General features: G+C 44.8%; 1 protein-coding gene across 12 annotated transcripts in view; it reads left to right on the forward strand.

The window, feature by feature from the left end:
* The window catches only part of MYCBP2 (MYC binding protein 2), a 3,160,061-nt gene that overhangs the window by 2,368,510 nt on the left and 776,471 nt on the right, over nt 1-15,080 (forward strand). For all 12 annotated transcript variants that reach the window (XM_069639721.1, XM_069639717.1, XM_069639718.1 and 9 more), the window contains 2 exons: nt 4,499-4,668; nt 7,844-8,088. In XM_069639721.1, the coding sequence (XP_069495822.1) occupies nt 4,499-4,668; nt 7,844-8,088 (415 nt within the window). The remainder of the gene's footprint in view (nt 1-4,498; nt 4,669-7,843; nt 8,089-15,080) is intronic.

Below are 15,080 nucleotides of genomic sequence, written 5' to 3' on the forward strand. Positions count from 1 at the left end.
CACTTTTAAACATTGATGCAAATATCTATTCAAACGTATTGGCTAATCGTGTGGCTCCACTTCTTCCAACATTAATCATTGCAGACCAAACAGGGTTGGTTCTGGGGAGGAAAACCGGCGGTAACATTAGGCAAGCGCTGAATTTGATGGAGACAACTATTATGAACCAGGGAAAATGGGCACTTCTGGCATTAGACACCACTAAGGCATTTGATAAAGTGGATTGGACGCCACTAAGGCATTTGATAAGGTGGATTGGACCTTCATGCAATCAACCTTGGAGGCTTTTCATTTTGGGCCCCATTTCCGAAGAATGATTTTGGCCAACTACTTTTCCCCGAACACATTACTCTGGGTAAATCGGGAACAAACATCCCTGGTCCCTCTCGCGTGTGGGACGCGACAAGGATGTCCCCTTCCCCTCTTTTATTTGCTCTGATTATGGAGCCTTTAGCTTAACTCATACATAGTAATCTAGTGATTCAAGGGGTCATGATTTGGGGCTCTCAACATAAGGTATATCTCTATGCTGATGATGTGTTACTCTCTAACAAATATTCGGCCCTCCCTCAAGGCAGCCCTTCAGGAGCTCCGGTCTTTTGGCCAAGGAGCGGGATTTGAAATAAACTATGGGAAATCGGTGGCATTGGGGGTGGACTATCTTTACAGGATATTAGATCCCTTCAATCCCTCTGTCCAATCCGATGGGAGACCAAATCCATTGAATACCTGCGGGTACGGATCACGGCCTCACCTAAAGACCTATTTGCGGCAAATTCACCCTTCCACCCCTCTTTAAGACGCTGGAAACAGATTTGGAAAAATGGGTGAATCAGGAGATTTCCTTGATGGGTCGGATTACGGCAGTTCAAATGCATTTACTCCCTCACCTTCTTTATCTCCGTTTGTCCCTTCCGGTGAAAATCCCCAAAAACTTGTTATACTGTCTCCAGCAGATGATCTTGGGATTTATCTGGCGGGGCAAGAAGTCTAGGATCCCTACGAAGGTGATGATGGGAGGCGCCCGGTTGGGTGGGCTACGGGTTCCAAATCTCCATAAATATTCGGAGGCTGCTTACATGTCCCTTTCCCCTTCTACCTAAATGGGTTGAGATTGAACAGTCCAAACTTCCGCTTGCCCTTCGTTTCCTGCCCTTTTTCCCCCACATGTTATGAAAACAATGGCAGAATTTGCTCTCCTCTTCAAAAGTTATCTTGAAGTCATGGGATGGGGCTCTGAAACGCAAGAAGATTCCTAGAGACATGGGCCCTCTCTCCCCGATTTTTCACAGCCCTGCCTTCTCCCCTGGCTTGTATCCAGATGCATTTAAAAATTGGAGACAGGGCGGTCTTCAAACAATTAGCCCAGCTATTTGAGTGGATCAGCCACACACGTTTGAAGACTGCAAAGGGACATTCCAACTCACTGAGTCAGACGCATTTTCATATACTCAGCTTCGGCATTGGATCACACACCCAGAGACAAGACAGAATGCAACACAATCCTTGAGTTCAATTGAGCTAACCTTTCTGGAGGGACCAGGGCCTGGAGGGGTCTCTAAATTCTATAGACTCCTGAGTTACAGAATGCTAGCTGACCACCCATTTTACATGATCCGATGGGAGACAGACTTAGGCCACCCGCTGGAGATGTGGGACCAACAACGAATGTGCCTTAAAACCTAATCCGTTGGTATTTTTCCCCAGTACAACTGCACCACTGCCAGTCATCAACGGCTCCCACTTGCTAGCGAAATTGCGGGGCGCAAGGCTTATACTTACATATGTTGTGGTATTGTCCACTTGTTCACTTCTTTTGGGAAACCATTGTCACAATCCAGCACCAAGCTTCCGATGTGTCCTGAAACTTTACTCTTGGGAGCCCCAAGTGAAGGGGTATATCCTAAATCTGGGGAGCGGGCGAAACGAATTACTCAGTTATTGCTGGCCACACGCATTACGGTTGCTCGCTGGAAATCCTCAGAGGGGTCCGATTCTCCTTGTGCTGGATTAAAGTATGAGACGTGCTGGTGGTGGAAAAGGTTACGGCTGCAAAGGAGGGTAATAAACGTCTCCAATTTCTGAACACGTGGGCTCCCTTATTGGACTATGATCAGAGCTATCCGGCTTTAACATTCAAACCCAACTTGGCTAGACTCTATCTGCGGTTTGGGGTCAACAAATAGGATTTGGCTCTCTGGAGAGGGAGATTCATGCAGGGTCCAGGGGGAAGGAGGGGGGGAGGTTTGTCCATCCTGAATTATGCAAGTGATATTATCTATGCTGTATAATTGTACCTGTAACTGCTTTACTTAATGCAATCTTTCCATGTTACCAATCGATTAATAAAAACAGTTGTGAAGAAAAAAAATGATACACAGACACCCCCCCAACAGGATAGGGTACTACAAGTGGCACTGAAAAAACAAAAACAACCCATCTACTTGCCTGCAGCTACCCAGCCACCAGTATTAACATTGTACTAACATATTCAATTTTTCAAATGCACACAATCTAGGGCGCAGAAAGGTCACAAGGAGCCATGGCAACTGGTAGCGTCCACATGGTCCTAAGAAGACAACGTGATTGAGGCCATATCATCAAATCCAGTGTAAGAAGGATTAACCAGATATCCCATAACAGTGCCCTTACAGTACCACCTAACCAAGCTCACAGCTCGAATCCGATTAAGCATCACGCCAGCCTAAAATCCTCCATTTGTATAATTACAGAGCGAATATCCAGGCTTGTTTGTTCATGTCGGGGAGGAGGGGGGGCGGCACATCGCTTGCACCAGTGCATCCCAGGCAGCTACATCCGTGCCCACTTCACTCATCCTTTCATACACAGCTCTATGCCAGGCAGCAGATTTAGCCGGTGGCCATCTCTCCAGGTCCCCCCACCAGGCCTCAATTCTGGGTCCCTCAGCCGACTTGGAAGCCATTGCAATTCTCTGCTTAGCTAGTATGCAAATTGGGTCTTTCATCCGGGTCAGATGTGTTGTGTGTTCCCCCCTCCCCCTCTCAGGTATTGTCCCAACAGACCAACTTCTGGGAAACACGCATGCATCAGCATCCCCACCCTATCTGCTATCGTCCGCCAGAATCTCTCAATAATCGGGCAGGTCCAAAACATGTGTAAGAAATCAACTACATTATGTGTACATCTAGGGCAGTTCACTTCTCCTGCTCCCCTGAACTCCTGTAGGGGGATCATGTAGGCCCTATGTGTAATATACAGCTGTGTGAGTTTAAATATAGAGTTCCTGCAGACCCTTCTGGTATACGCCAGTGCTCGTCCCCATTCCGCATCAATAAATGTTTTGCCGAGGTCTTCCTTCCATTTTGTACCCCCAGTACAATTCAGGAGCAGTTCGTACAATCTGTAAACCGCATTGCCCCACTCTGTCACATCATACATGGTCTCCAGCACCCGATAATTTTCAATTCCTGCCAAAAAGTCTGGCCATCTTGCCCCTATGCTCTTCAGTAGGCCCATGTACATCAAGAACTGACCATCGTGTATGCTGTAGCTTTGTGCTAATGTAATGAAATCCGTCAATTTCCCTTCAGACAATGAATCCCCAATGTAACAATCACATTGCTCTCCCAATACCTCTGGATGTTATGCACAGTGTCCAGCCCGTTCCCAGCGAGCGCCACCAGCGGAATATTCGGAGAGCGCTGCTGCCATCCCACCCATAATACATGTAGTGTTTATGATGACAATATATTTAAGGGATACACGGCACACTCAGTAAATTGGGATGTACTTTATCTGAAAACTTCACATCTTATCTTATTACATGCGGAGACAGCAATCTATGTGTGAGTGGCATTTTCAGTTTATGTGAATTGAGTGTCGATTTACTGAGTGTGTTGTGTATTCTTTAAAAAACTGTCATCCTAACCACTGCATTTATTAGTGTTGGGGATGTCTGTATATTTAAGCAATTAGACCGAAAAGGCAGGTGTCCCTAGCAATCTGTAGGTAAACCAGGGAAGGGCCAACCAGTATATTTAAGGAAACATAAGGCGCTGATCAGTCCCTACGCCCTTCTGGCTGCAGGCAGCAGGGCGCAATTAAAGGACAAGTGTGGGCAACGCACCACGCCAAAACGGCCGGTGCACAAACACTCACACTGACAGAAGGTGAACCGCCTTCTGTCACCATTGATTGCGTGACACAGCCAACTGATGCCAACTAGAGGCTTTGAGAACAATGTCAGAATCCATCTGCTCCTGGGAGGAACGCCACATCCAACAAAAGTACATTATAACTTGTACTTATCTGGTTAAAGAGCCTAATCACGTTCTGCCCTGTAGGTAAAAAATACATGTAATTTGTGCAAAATCTTGTACTACATTTTTCTACTGTGAAAATATGGAACTTCTCTTTTATGCGCAGTGGACACTGTAGAAGCTTATTCCTAATGTTGGTATGTCTCTTAATTTGCGTGTATTAAAAGTGTGTTTTGAATTCTTTTGAATTTTTTAAGGCTGTGGTCGTTATGCTGGCGGTCAGGGATACAATAGCATTGGGCACTTCTGTGGCGGATGGGCTGGTAACTGCGGGGATGGCGGAATAGGAGGAAGTACCTGGTACTTGGTCTGTGATCGATGCAGAGAAAAGTATCTCCGCGAAAAGCAAGCTGCAGCCAGGGAGAAGGTATGTTTTGCAGCATATTTTCCAACGTGCATAACTGTGGAATCTTCACTAATGCTTGTCTTTATATAAATCAAACATACTGTGACTTCTGTGAATATTTAAATGGTTTGCTATTGACCTGAGCAGGGTAAATTAAAGAGAAAAAGCCTTCACATTGTGCGTCAGTCTAGAAAATCAAAAACCTGTTTTTCTCAACGCATCCAAGATTGTGCCTCTGCTGATAGTTCTGTAAAACGTATGCTTTTTTACAAGGGTGGGGAGGCCTCTGGCCCGCACCATTTTAACAAAAGCAGCAGAACAATATTAAAGCTGCGGTTAACTGCATGGAAGAAACCGAGAAGGTTGAGGTTTGTTGCAACATCCGCATAATAGAATGATCACCCATTGACACTTCGGTCTGTCAGTTCCCCTTCTGTTCTAAAAATCCCAGAGTACTTAACGGTTTGCAGAGTGTAACCCCACACTTTTATCAGGCATACCTCATGAGTGTGTACTTGGAGGCAGGCGATAAACTTCAAATGGTGCGCTACACACAGAGAATACACTCGATCTGTTTCTGTATGTTTAGGATTTAAGACATGATCTGTATTTATATTTATTTGAATAACAGGCATGTAAATTATGGACAGAATGACTTGCAATAACACATTTACAGATTGTGAAGCCTGCATAAATATGAGAACAAGTAGTGAGACAGTTTAGGTTGTTTTAAAAAATATTAGCACATATATCAGGGACAAAATAAACCATATGAATATAAGAAAACAGGTAACTTACAAAGGTAACATAATCCTAAGGGGGCAAGTGCTTCAAACTAAAGAGCAGTGCTAATTAAATATACATTACATTATTAAGCTTTATTTGAGGCAGTGGGGGGGGTCCGGTAGGGACAATGGGGTAGATGCCAGAGGGAGCTCCCTCTAGAAAGTAAGTGAGGTTTAAGTCAAGCTTTTAATAGATCCACAGTTGGGCTGGCTTTGATTGTTATGGGCAGTGGGTTCCAATGGAGTACGAGCAGAAGCCAAAGGGGGTCACAATGCGGGTCTATTTAATGGTTTCTTATTACAGCTGTGCATGTCAAGTGTTTCAAGACTTTTCACTCTTGGTTCTCCATGCTGTTATAAATCTGATGATGTCATCACTCCTTTCCCGGGATAGCCTCTCCCCATGCAGCCAGGGGCCAGTAGCTGCTACCTGATCCTGACCCTGGGGTTGGCTATGCGAGGGAGGATCACATAAAGGGAGGGGTCCTGAGGAGGAGGAGGGGCAGGCATCATCAGATGAGACATGGTATTCCCCTTTCCCTTTTAGGGATATACCCTCCATTCCTCATGCCTTGATGGCATACTGTGATAATCCCCTTCAACAACCAGCAAAGCCTGCTCACAGTATCTTTCAATATTCTGTAGCAAACAGAATGAGACGAGAAAGAGGACTACCCAAATGAAGATTACTAGGCTTAACCAGAAGAAGCAGTCTAGCGCTTGGAGGTAGCTGATGGGCTCCGAGCAACTCCCTTCTTTGAAGCAGGAGTTCAAAGATGGAAGAGCCGAGAGCAGCAGACAGATCTGAGTGGCTAGCCACTTCCTGGGAAGCCAAGCTGTCAGGTGGACAGGCAAGCAACGACACGTGGGAGAGTCATGGAGAAGACTTCCCAGCTCGGGCTGGGAATCCAGGAGGCGGCAAGCAAGAAAGAGAAGCAACACAAAGCGAGAGATAGGTGGCCTCTGGACCAGATGCGCATTTCCGCAGGCAGGAGAGATGCCAAAACGGCACGCGAGGCAAAGTAGTAGCTTTGCGCCGGCAAGGGAAGCCGTAGTGATGTGCAGACCGCCACCAGCAGCAGAGATGCATTGTCCGAAGCAGAGAAGGACCCGAGCGGGGTTGGAGAAGCCAAGGGAGCAGTCCTAAAGCTGTTGAGCCCACAGTGGAAGGTCGCAGCCCTGGGAAGGAGCTGGAGAAGGCATTCCCTAATTGGAACGGGAGGCACATTTCCTACAGCTTGCATCAGACTCATTTTCATAGTCCCAGCATTTGGGGAGATGCAAAGGATCTACGTTAAAAATTACAAAATTGCAAAGCCCACATGTTCACATTTTGTAATTCGAGCTTTGGGATTTCGGTTGTTTGTCCTCCGCTGGGCATCTAATGTATGCTGGGGACAACCCTGCAACCTCCGCAGCCGATAATACCGAACTAGGGAGGCGTGGAATAACCCTGCACCCCTTGTTCAGCATTATGGGATTTGATCTTTTGTACCAGGCTGATTGCACACTAATTGTGCATTCAGTTTTTTTTTCCCCCAATATTTTGGGGTAAACCCAATACAAATGCACCAGTGATAAAAAGAACTTAGGCAAGACCCATACCCCCTTGTACTGAATTAAAGAGCGAGAAATGTAACATAAGGTTGTGATGTACAAAGGTCCTGGCAGGAGAGAGTACCAGGCATTTGCGGGCCTGTGGCCCACACCCAAGTTGTGGAATCTTGAAAAGAGAATCCCAAGTAAAATCATGTCCTTAGGAATTGTAATTGTTTGAATGTGGAAAAGACCTGGGGAAAGGCAACACCAAGAGGAGGGGGTTAACCTCTTGGGCTACAAAGAATTTGGTTATTCATTTGAACTTTTATTTTTTATGGAGAGAAACGTGGGGAAGGGAGTCATTTGGAACCTTTGTTGGATTTATACCTTTTTGTTGAACGTGAACATTTATGCACTTTCCAAGCCAAAGACAATACGCTTAACACCTTATTTGTAGAATGAGAGGGCAGGATTTCGGACACAGGACATTTTTCCTTTCGACATCTTGAAGCAGGTCAGACACCTTTTTTTTGGTCGAGGTAGGGAAAAACCTCCTAGATTAGGGACAGTGAGGCATTTTCCAAAATCCTTTATTATTTATTAAAAGTGAATACCAATCGCCATGAGTCCTCTGTGCATCTCATCTCATTCCTGGTTCCTCACAATGCATGCCTGATTACTTTCTTAGGGCTTGCTTTGGCATCTACACATTGAATATGCTGACTTCACCCTTCTGTATTCTTTCCACCCAAATTTAGTATTAAGAAGATCTGATACAGGGACATCTTTCTTTGCTATAGTCCATATGTCTGCTAGCTGTACCTGAAAAAAAGAACTTGGATAACCTTGTCTGTATCTTTGTCCTTTACTAGGTAAAGCTTTCAAGGAGAAAGCCAATGCAGCTGAAGACACCTCGTGCCTTGCCCACAATGGAGGCTCACCAAGTGATTAAAGCCAACGCCTTGTTCCTGCTGTCTTTGAGCAGTGCAGCTGAGCCAAACATTCTGTGCTATCACCCTGCCAGACCTTTCCAGTCTCAACTTCCTAGTGTTAAAGAGGGCATATCTGAAGATCTACCTATCAAAATGCCTTGCTTGTATCTACAAACATTAGCCAGGTATTATGAATGCTTGTTTAAAACTTTTTACATCTGAAAATGTATGCACTAAAATGATTTCTAAGTGTTTTGAGAATACTAAAGTAAAAACACTAATATTTAGTTATATGTTTGTGCTAAGCAAATGTGTTCCTTTTTAGCACATTTAATTATGGGGACCCCAGAGATAACAGGGTAACCCATGTGTACAATATCATGCTGTAGATAACAAACCATTGCATGCATTACTGCATTTGAACGGTCAAAGTAGGGCTGTAGTTGTAAGTTATCATTCATCACAAATTTTGAATATATCAATATACAAAAAAGGATATTATGAAAATGCTAAAAGTAACCTCTAAATACACAACTTATTGCTCTATCAGTAGCTTGATTGTTTGTTGTTAAATTTGTATTATAGGGCATTATCTGAAATGGCAGTTAACTTATTTGTTACAGAATATTAGGGGGAGCATGGAGAATCTCATTAAGGCAGGACTAGAAGTACATTTAATGGATGGCGATACTTGGTGCTTACAGATGGTATGGAATATGCTTCTTGAAGAGACTTATGTGTTGCTTTTAAAAGATTTTGAGTCAAGCGAAGATAGCTCATAACTGGTTTTGGTGATTTAATTTTTAATTTAGAGTCTTTCCTTATTCAGAAAATATTAATTTCCTTCAAAGAATATACAGCATAAAACACTATCGCTCTTCAAGAATGTATACTAAAAATGAATAAATATAATCAATTGTGAATTTAAATGATTAAACAAATTATCAAACTTTAAAATAACTGGCTGTGCAAATGAAGGACACTTTCGATATAAGAATAAACACAGTGCGCAGTGAGCAAATCTGGGACTGATAAAAGAAACCTAAGAACTGATGGAATGTGTCTCACTCCACATTCGAGTCAATAATGGGAGGAGAAATGTCTTTCCCAGTGCCTTGAAGGCTGGGCAAAACAGCATAAAATGTTGCCAATCGTCTGCATTATTGCATGAGCAAGGACATTTACGGTTGGTGATACTGTCAGCTTGGGAAAAGGGGAAAATATAATTTACAAACAGTAGGTTTGTTCTAAAACAGAGAATAATTTCCCTTTTTCCTCAGATTTTTGAACCACTGGATGTAGCGTATTTTGTTGGGAGCAAGAAGAATAGTTTTATGATAGAATTGAACGCATTTCTTTAGACATTCTATCTTCCTCCTTATATCTGATTTACAAGAAAGGAAGCCACTCGCCAACTGCTTTCTTTCGATGTTACTAACAAATAGATCTTCACTACAAAGACTTTCGAGGCCAATGGTGCGCAAAGAAGATTTCATGTGGTTTAACCAAGGCGATGAATTGCTAATGTCTGAGGACATAACGTCCTTCACCAAGCTTCTGGTTAGTGACAGATGGGAATTTCCCCTTAAACATAACCACTGAGTTAAGGGTTGCAGTGATGTAAGGTCCTCAACATGAGCCATGTTACATTCCTCATGAAGCCTAGATAACCCTGGGAAACTCCCATGATTTTCCTTAGGAACTTATTGTTGCTTACCTGGGCTGCCTTTGTAGGATAGTACCCCCAAACAGCTGCACCATAGGTCAACAATGGTACAGTTTTGGGCCTTGTAAATTCTAAGAGGGTGGTCCAATGGTAAACCACCTAAATTCCTACCATATTTCTGGATTGAGCTGCTGATCTGCAAGGCCTTCTCTGATTGCTGTCCTATATGCGCAGACCACCTCAGGTTACTGGAAATGTACACCAAGGTAGCGAAAAGAAGTTACCCGATCCAGTTTTACACCATTAATAACTATGGGTTCCGTATGGGTTTTCTACTGCCAATACACATTACCTTTGACTTCCCTATGTTTTTGGTGGATTCTACATCCTCTTTCCAACAGCGCAACTTGTGTTTAAAATAACTTGTGTTGCATCTGAGTTAGGTGAAGAGCTAGGGGAGTAAAAGGACACAACTTTAGTACTGATGTTCAATAAATGGTGTAACAACGAAGGTCCACTAATTAGAAAGCACTCTACTTTAGAGTGCATGTTTTTAATGACTGGGCTTTCAACAAGGATTGTACTACCTGCCAATCCATTCATCCTAAGGCCCTCCCAAGAGCATGCTGCTGAACTCTTCACCTAGCACCACAAGGAGATGCAAGAGGAAGCATATAATGGTGCCGGCATCTGACCCTTCTTCAAAGTGATCCCACTCCTTTGGAGAAGGTCTCCCCCCTCCAGTGCGGGAAGACAACTGGCAGCACAGGAAAGTGCCCCGGCTTCCCAGGGCCTCCAGACACCACTTTTCTTTCTCTACACGGAAACGAGGCTTTGCTCAAGGTGGAGAGGTTTTCTTTGTTTTACTTTCCCTCCATAGACATTTAAGGAACCCCCCAACTTTTAGCAGTTTTGAACCTGTCCTGGATTTTGGAGGCAGGTGAAGCCTTTTATTTCCCTTGCTAAGCTCATCTGTTTTGGGGCATTGATCAATCCCTGCGACTATTAGTGCAGAAGATCTCTTTTCACCATTGTGAAATTCTTTGTTTATTTTACACTGCTCTCTGCACCTTATAGTGAGGTTCGGTAGGGATACTTCATCTCCCTTTAACTGTATTTTTGTTTCAAAATTAAGATGTCTTGACATTTTTAAATCAAGAGCAACAAGTTTTCAAATAAAACAACACACACAGTGGACCGAATCCCCTCCCAATATCAATACGTGTTTGCCACCGTTCTCCCCCCCACACTTTTCCACCGTAATCCACCATCATTTTTCCCCACCCAAGCCTCGTACCTTTATAAACAAAGTCTGCTGTACCAAGCATCAACACACAAACAACTCTATCTTCCGTATTTGTTGAAGAAATGGAAGGATCCACCGCAACTCTATGCTGGCCATAGATACATCCAACAAGTGTGGATGTCGCAAGCAACTCCCTTTTTGACATCACCGTAGACCCCTTCCATTGTGGTGCTACACAACTCCTAGCTGCTACCAAGAGAGTGCGGGACATGTAGTTCAAACCCTGACTGTCATCACCCTCCACTCCCAATAGTGCCAACAGCGGGGAATGAGTCCTAGAGATCCAATCAAGCTCCCTTATCCAAGAGAGAAAATCCTCCCATTATTTCGGTATCTCTGCACAACCCCACCACATACAAATAGTCTGCTTTACCCACATTTCCAGCTGCTCAGATTTATACCGGGATACATCCTTGCCAATTTAGTTGGCATGTAATGCCATCTATGCAATAATATAATGGCTTGCGACCTATATTGAATCGACACAGTGGCATTGGACACCTTCCAGCACATAACAATATTACGGACTACAGTTTGTCCATAATATCCCAACCAAGATCTTTTTGTCCTAGCTCTACTCTCAGCGGTTCAGCTAGCAATTTTTCTTTATACAGGCTGGCCACCAAACCCTTAGATTCCTTTGTCTGGATCAGGATCTTCTCAAAGGGAGTCAGCTCCCTCCACAAGCTATCACCCCACTTTGGTATTGTAAGCGTGCCTTTGCAGCCGCTCCAAGGATAGAAATTGCCCTTTTTCCCACATCTGTCCTGCCTTGCCCAGACCCGCCTCATACCAACACTTGAAATCCTATGGGCAGATTGATGGTCTCCCATAATGATAGTGCCCAAATACAGCTTAACAGAGAAGGCCATATTGTGAGCCATTGCACATGACTCCGTTCCCTCCACAACACTACCAAAAATGGATGTTCCCCAACACGTTTTGTGGTTTGTGGCCCACTGTTCCCACAACCACTATCTTAAAAACACTGAGGCCAAGAGAGCATTTTCAGTATCCACCCACTGTTTGGGCGTAAGAGGGTCAAGATGATCCACCACTAACTGAAGTTGAGCTGCGTTATAATAACCTCCTCAAGTGAGGAAACCCCCATCCGCTTCTCTAGGCACTATAAGCATATTGTGTGCGATCCTGGGCCTCAACCACTTCCAGAGGAACTGCAATATATAGCCCTTTGAACCCTCAGGAGAAAGTCAGCTGGTACCACTGTTGGTGGTATCTGAAACAGGGAATTTATTTAAGGGAGAAACATCATCTTGATAAAAATTCAGTCTGGCCATCTATGACAGCAGCATTTTCCCCCATATATCCAGGCCCCTATCTATCTTATCCCCTATGGGTAAATAATTGGCTTTGACTATGTCATCCAACTTATTTGGGATACACGCCCCTAGATATGGAAATCCCACCTTTTCCACTATAAAAGGCAGGCCACCAATATTGTCTGTCAACCTTGCTCAATGATCCAGCCGGCTTCCCTATCTGCCACAATGGCCTTTGCCTCCTCTTAGAATCCTGTTGCCAGATGATTTGCCGGCTTAGACCTTCTCAGCCTGAGCTTCCTGTCAAATCTTGCCATCATTGCCAGCGCGTTAGCTGCTCTTACAGTGATCGAAGCTGTTGATGACACCTTCCTGCCATGGTTTCGAGCTTCCGACCTTCTTTGTCTGGAAGGGCGTTCAACGGCCTAGAATGGGTTAGCTAGATTCTTCCTTGCTGCAACCGTGATTACTGAGTCAGGCTGAAGGTGTATCTGGAGCCTTATATTTTTTTCTCTGGCTGAGAAACCACAGCGGGGGTAGATAAAGGAGTAGAAAATATGTTGTCCCCTGCTTCCCATATAGTGTCACGAATTGGGATGGTTGTTAGTGATAGTCTGCGTTTGTTGCTGTGCTTGTAGAGCACAAATTCCTTTCCTTTACAGGAAACCTAAATGTGAAACAGCTCAGCTGATTTAGCTATTATAGAGTGAAAAGACACATCATCATCCAGCGGTGTGGTACCTCCTAGTGAGTCATGTTTTTGCTGTTTCTCAATAATGTGGGTATTCCACTCATCGGTACCTTGATCCAGCGTATCATTGGGAAGTTCCCCTTCCTCTGGCTCATCGTTCTGCGTATCCAGATCGCAGAAGTCCCTAAACTGGTCATCCCTATGGTCTGGGTCATGCAGATCCTTTTTCCAGTCTGAGACTGACACTGTGGATGGTGCTACAGTGTCCCAGATCCTTGGAGGTGGCAACGGCCTTGGGGATGCACCTCCTGGTAGTATGGGAACGCTTCTGCTTTTGAAGCATACTAAGCAGTGGTGACTTGTCCCATGGTGTTGGTGGTGATTTTCTCCGAGATTATTGGTGTGGAGAGATATAATGTATGCGTTGAGATGTGCCTCACTGTGGTGACTCTGCACCTACCATTGCAGGCAATGTACTCCAATGTTTCATTTCCTCTCCTCTTGGTGGTGGCGAGACATTTCCGTGTTTTGAAGTTGATGATGCTCGAAGTCAAGCTCTCTGCCGTCTTTGGAATCCTTCAATGATTCTTCGCATGGATTGCATGAGTGTAGGGTCAAAGGGATCTGATGTGGCCTCTGCGGTGGTTTGCCATGTTGGGCTTTGTTCCTTTTGTAAGGGTGGTCCATCTCCTTCCTCAGTGTCGTAAAACTCTTCCTGGAGGATATTTGGGAGTTCGGGCATGTACCTTATCAGGGACAAACTTCCAGTTATTCCCAGGCTGCCTGATATTGCTGTGATCTTTCTCCTGTCTACCTGCCGTGGACGGAGAACATTTATATATATCTATTTTAAATTACAGAGGATTCCCAGTGAGACGACAGGGAATATTCAAACATGTGCATGTATGAAAGATCCAATGCTGGAGAAATACAGTTAAAGGTAAGTAACAAAGACTTCAGCCTCTTGCACCTGGTCACCGTGACTATACAGATTTTCGTGGAATGCTGCAAAATGAAGGAGAATCCCATCAGGCCACCCAAACATGTTTCCTTTTTCATCAACAATCCTACCTGCCTGTCCTTCCACACTGTCTGCACCCTGTTTGCCAACATAGTCGGCGCCCTGATTCTTTTAGATCTTTCAGCGCCGTTCGATACCGTCGATCATGCCATCCTGCTCTCGTGCCTGGCCTAGATTGGTGTCTCAGGCCAGGTATTGACCTGGTTTGGCTCCTTCTTGACTGACGGATCCCAAACTTTCCTTGCCACCTTTCTTTTCAAAACTCTCACATCTCAGCTGTGGTGTCCCCCAGGGTTCTGCCTTGTCCCCTATTCTTTTCAACATCTACATCTTTCTGCTGGTTCGCCTCATTCGCTCCCTTGGTATCAGGTGCTATTCATACGCGGACGATACCTAGCTGTTGATCCGTTTAGATCTGGATCCGGCTGGGGTGTCCGTGTGCCATTGGTGAGTGGATGGGCCATAACTGGCTGAAATTGAATGGGGACAAGACTGAGGTGCTGGTGGTGGGTTCCCCTCCTGATCCTTCACTATGGATTGCTTCTTTCCTGCCTTCTTCTCTCTGCCTTCTCCCCGTGCCTTCCCCCAAGGTTAAAAATCTTGGAGTGATTATTTCAGCTGTTCTCTCCCTAACGGCCCAAGTAGCCTCGGTATGTCAGCAGGGTCTCTTTCAGCTTAAAATACTGCGGAAAGTGCTCCATCTAATCCCAGCAACACTCTGTCCTCCTGTAGTGGCAGCTACGATTCTTAGCAGGCTGTATTATTGTAATTCCATGCATCTAGCGCAACCTAAGGGGCTGATTGGTAGGCTACAACAACTTCAGAATTTGATGGCGAGGTTAGCAACGGGTACCCCCTATGGATCCCATATAACCCCTGTGCTATGCTCTCTTCATTGGCTGCCTGTGGCACAACGTATTCAGTTTAAGGCCCTCTGTATCGTTCACCGGACCCTGCATGGTTTGGGTGCTGAGTGCTGATGTACCAAATTTGTGCGATATGTCCCCAATTGCCCTTTACGATCAGCTTCTGCCGGCATGCTCTCCGTACCGCTTTCTCGCCGCTCTCGAATGGGCGGCCGCGCTTCCTCCGTTTCAGCGGCATTGCTGTGGAAGTGGAATAGCCTTTCTTCCACCATTAAATTTTTGCCTAATCATCTGGTTTTTTCGAAGGCTCTGAAGACTCATCTTTTCTGAACTTTTGTCTTTGATCC

Source organism: Ambystoma mexicanum, chromosome 7q (assembly GCF_040938575.1).
Source record: "Ambystoma mexicanum isolate Mex_15411 chromosome 7q, UKY_AmexF1_1, whole genome shotgun sequence".
Classification (NCBI taxonomy): domain Eukaryota; kingdom Metazoa; phylum Chordata; class Amphibia; order Caudata; family Ambystomatidae; genus Ambystoma; species Ambystoma mexicanum.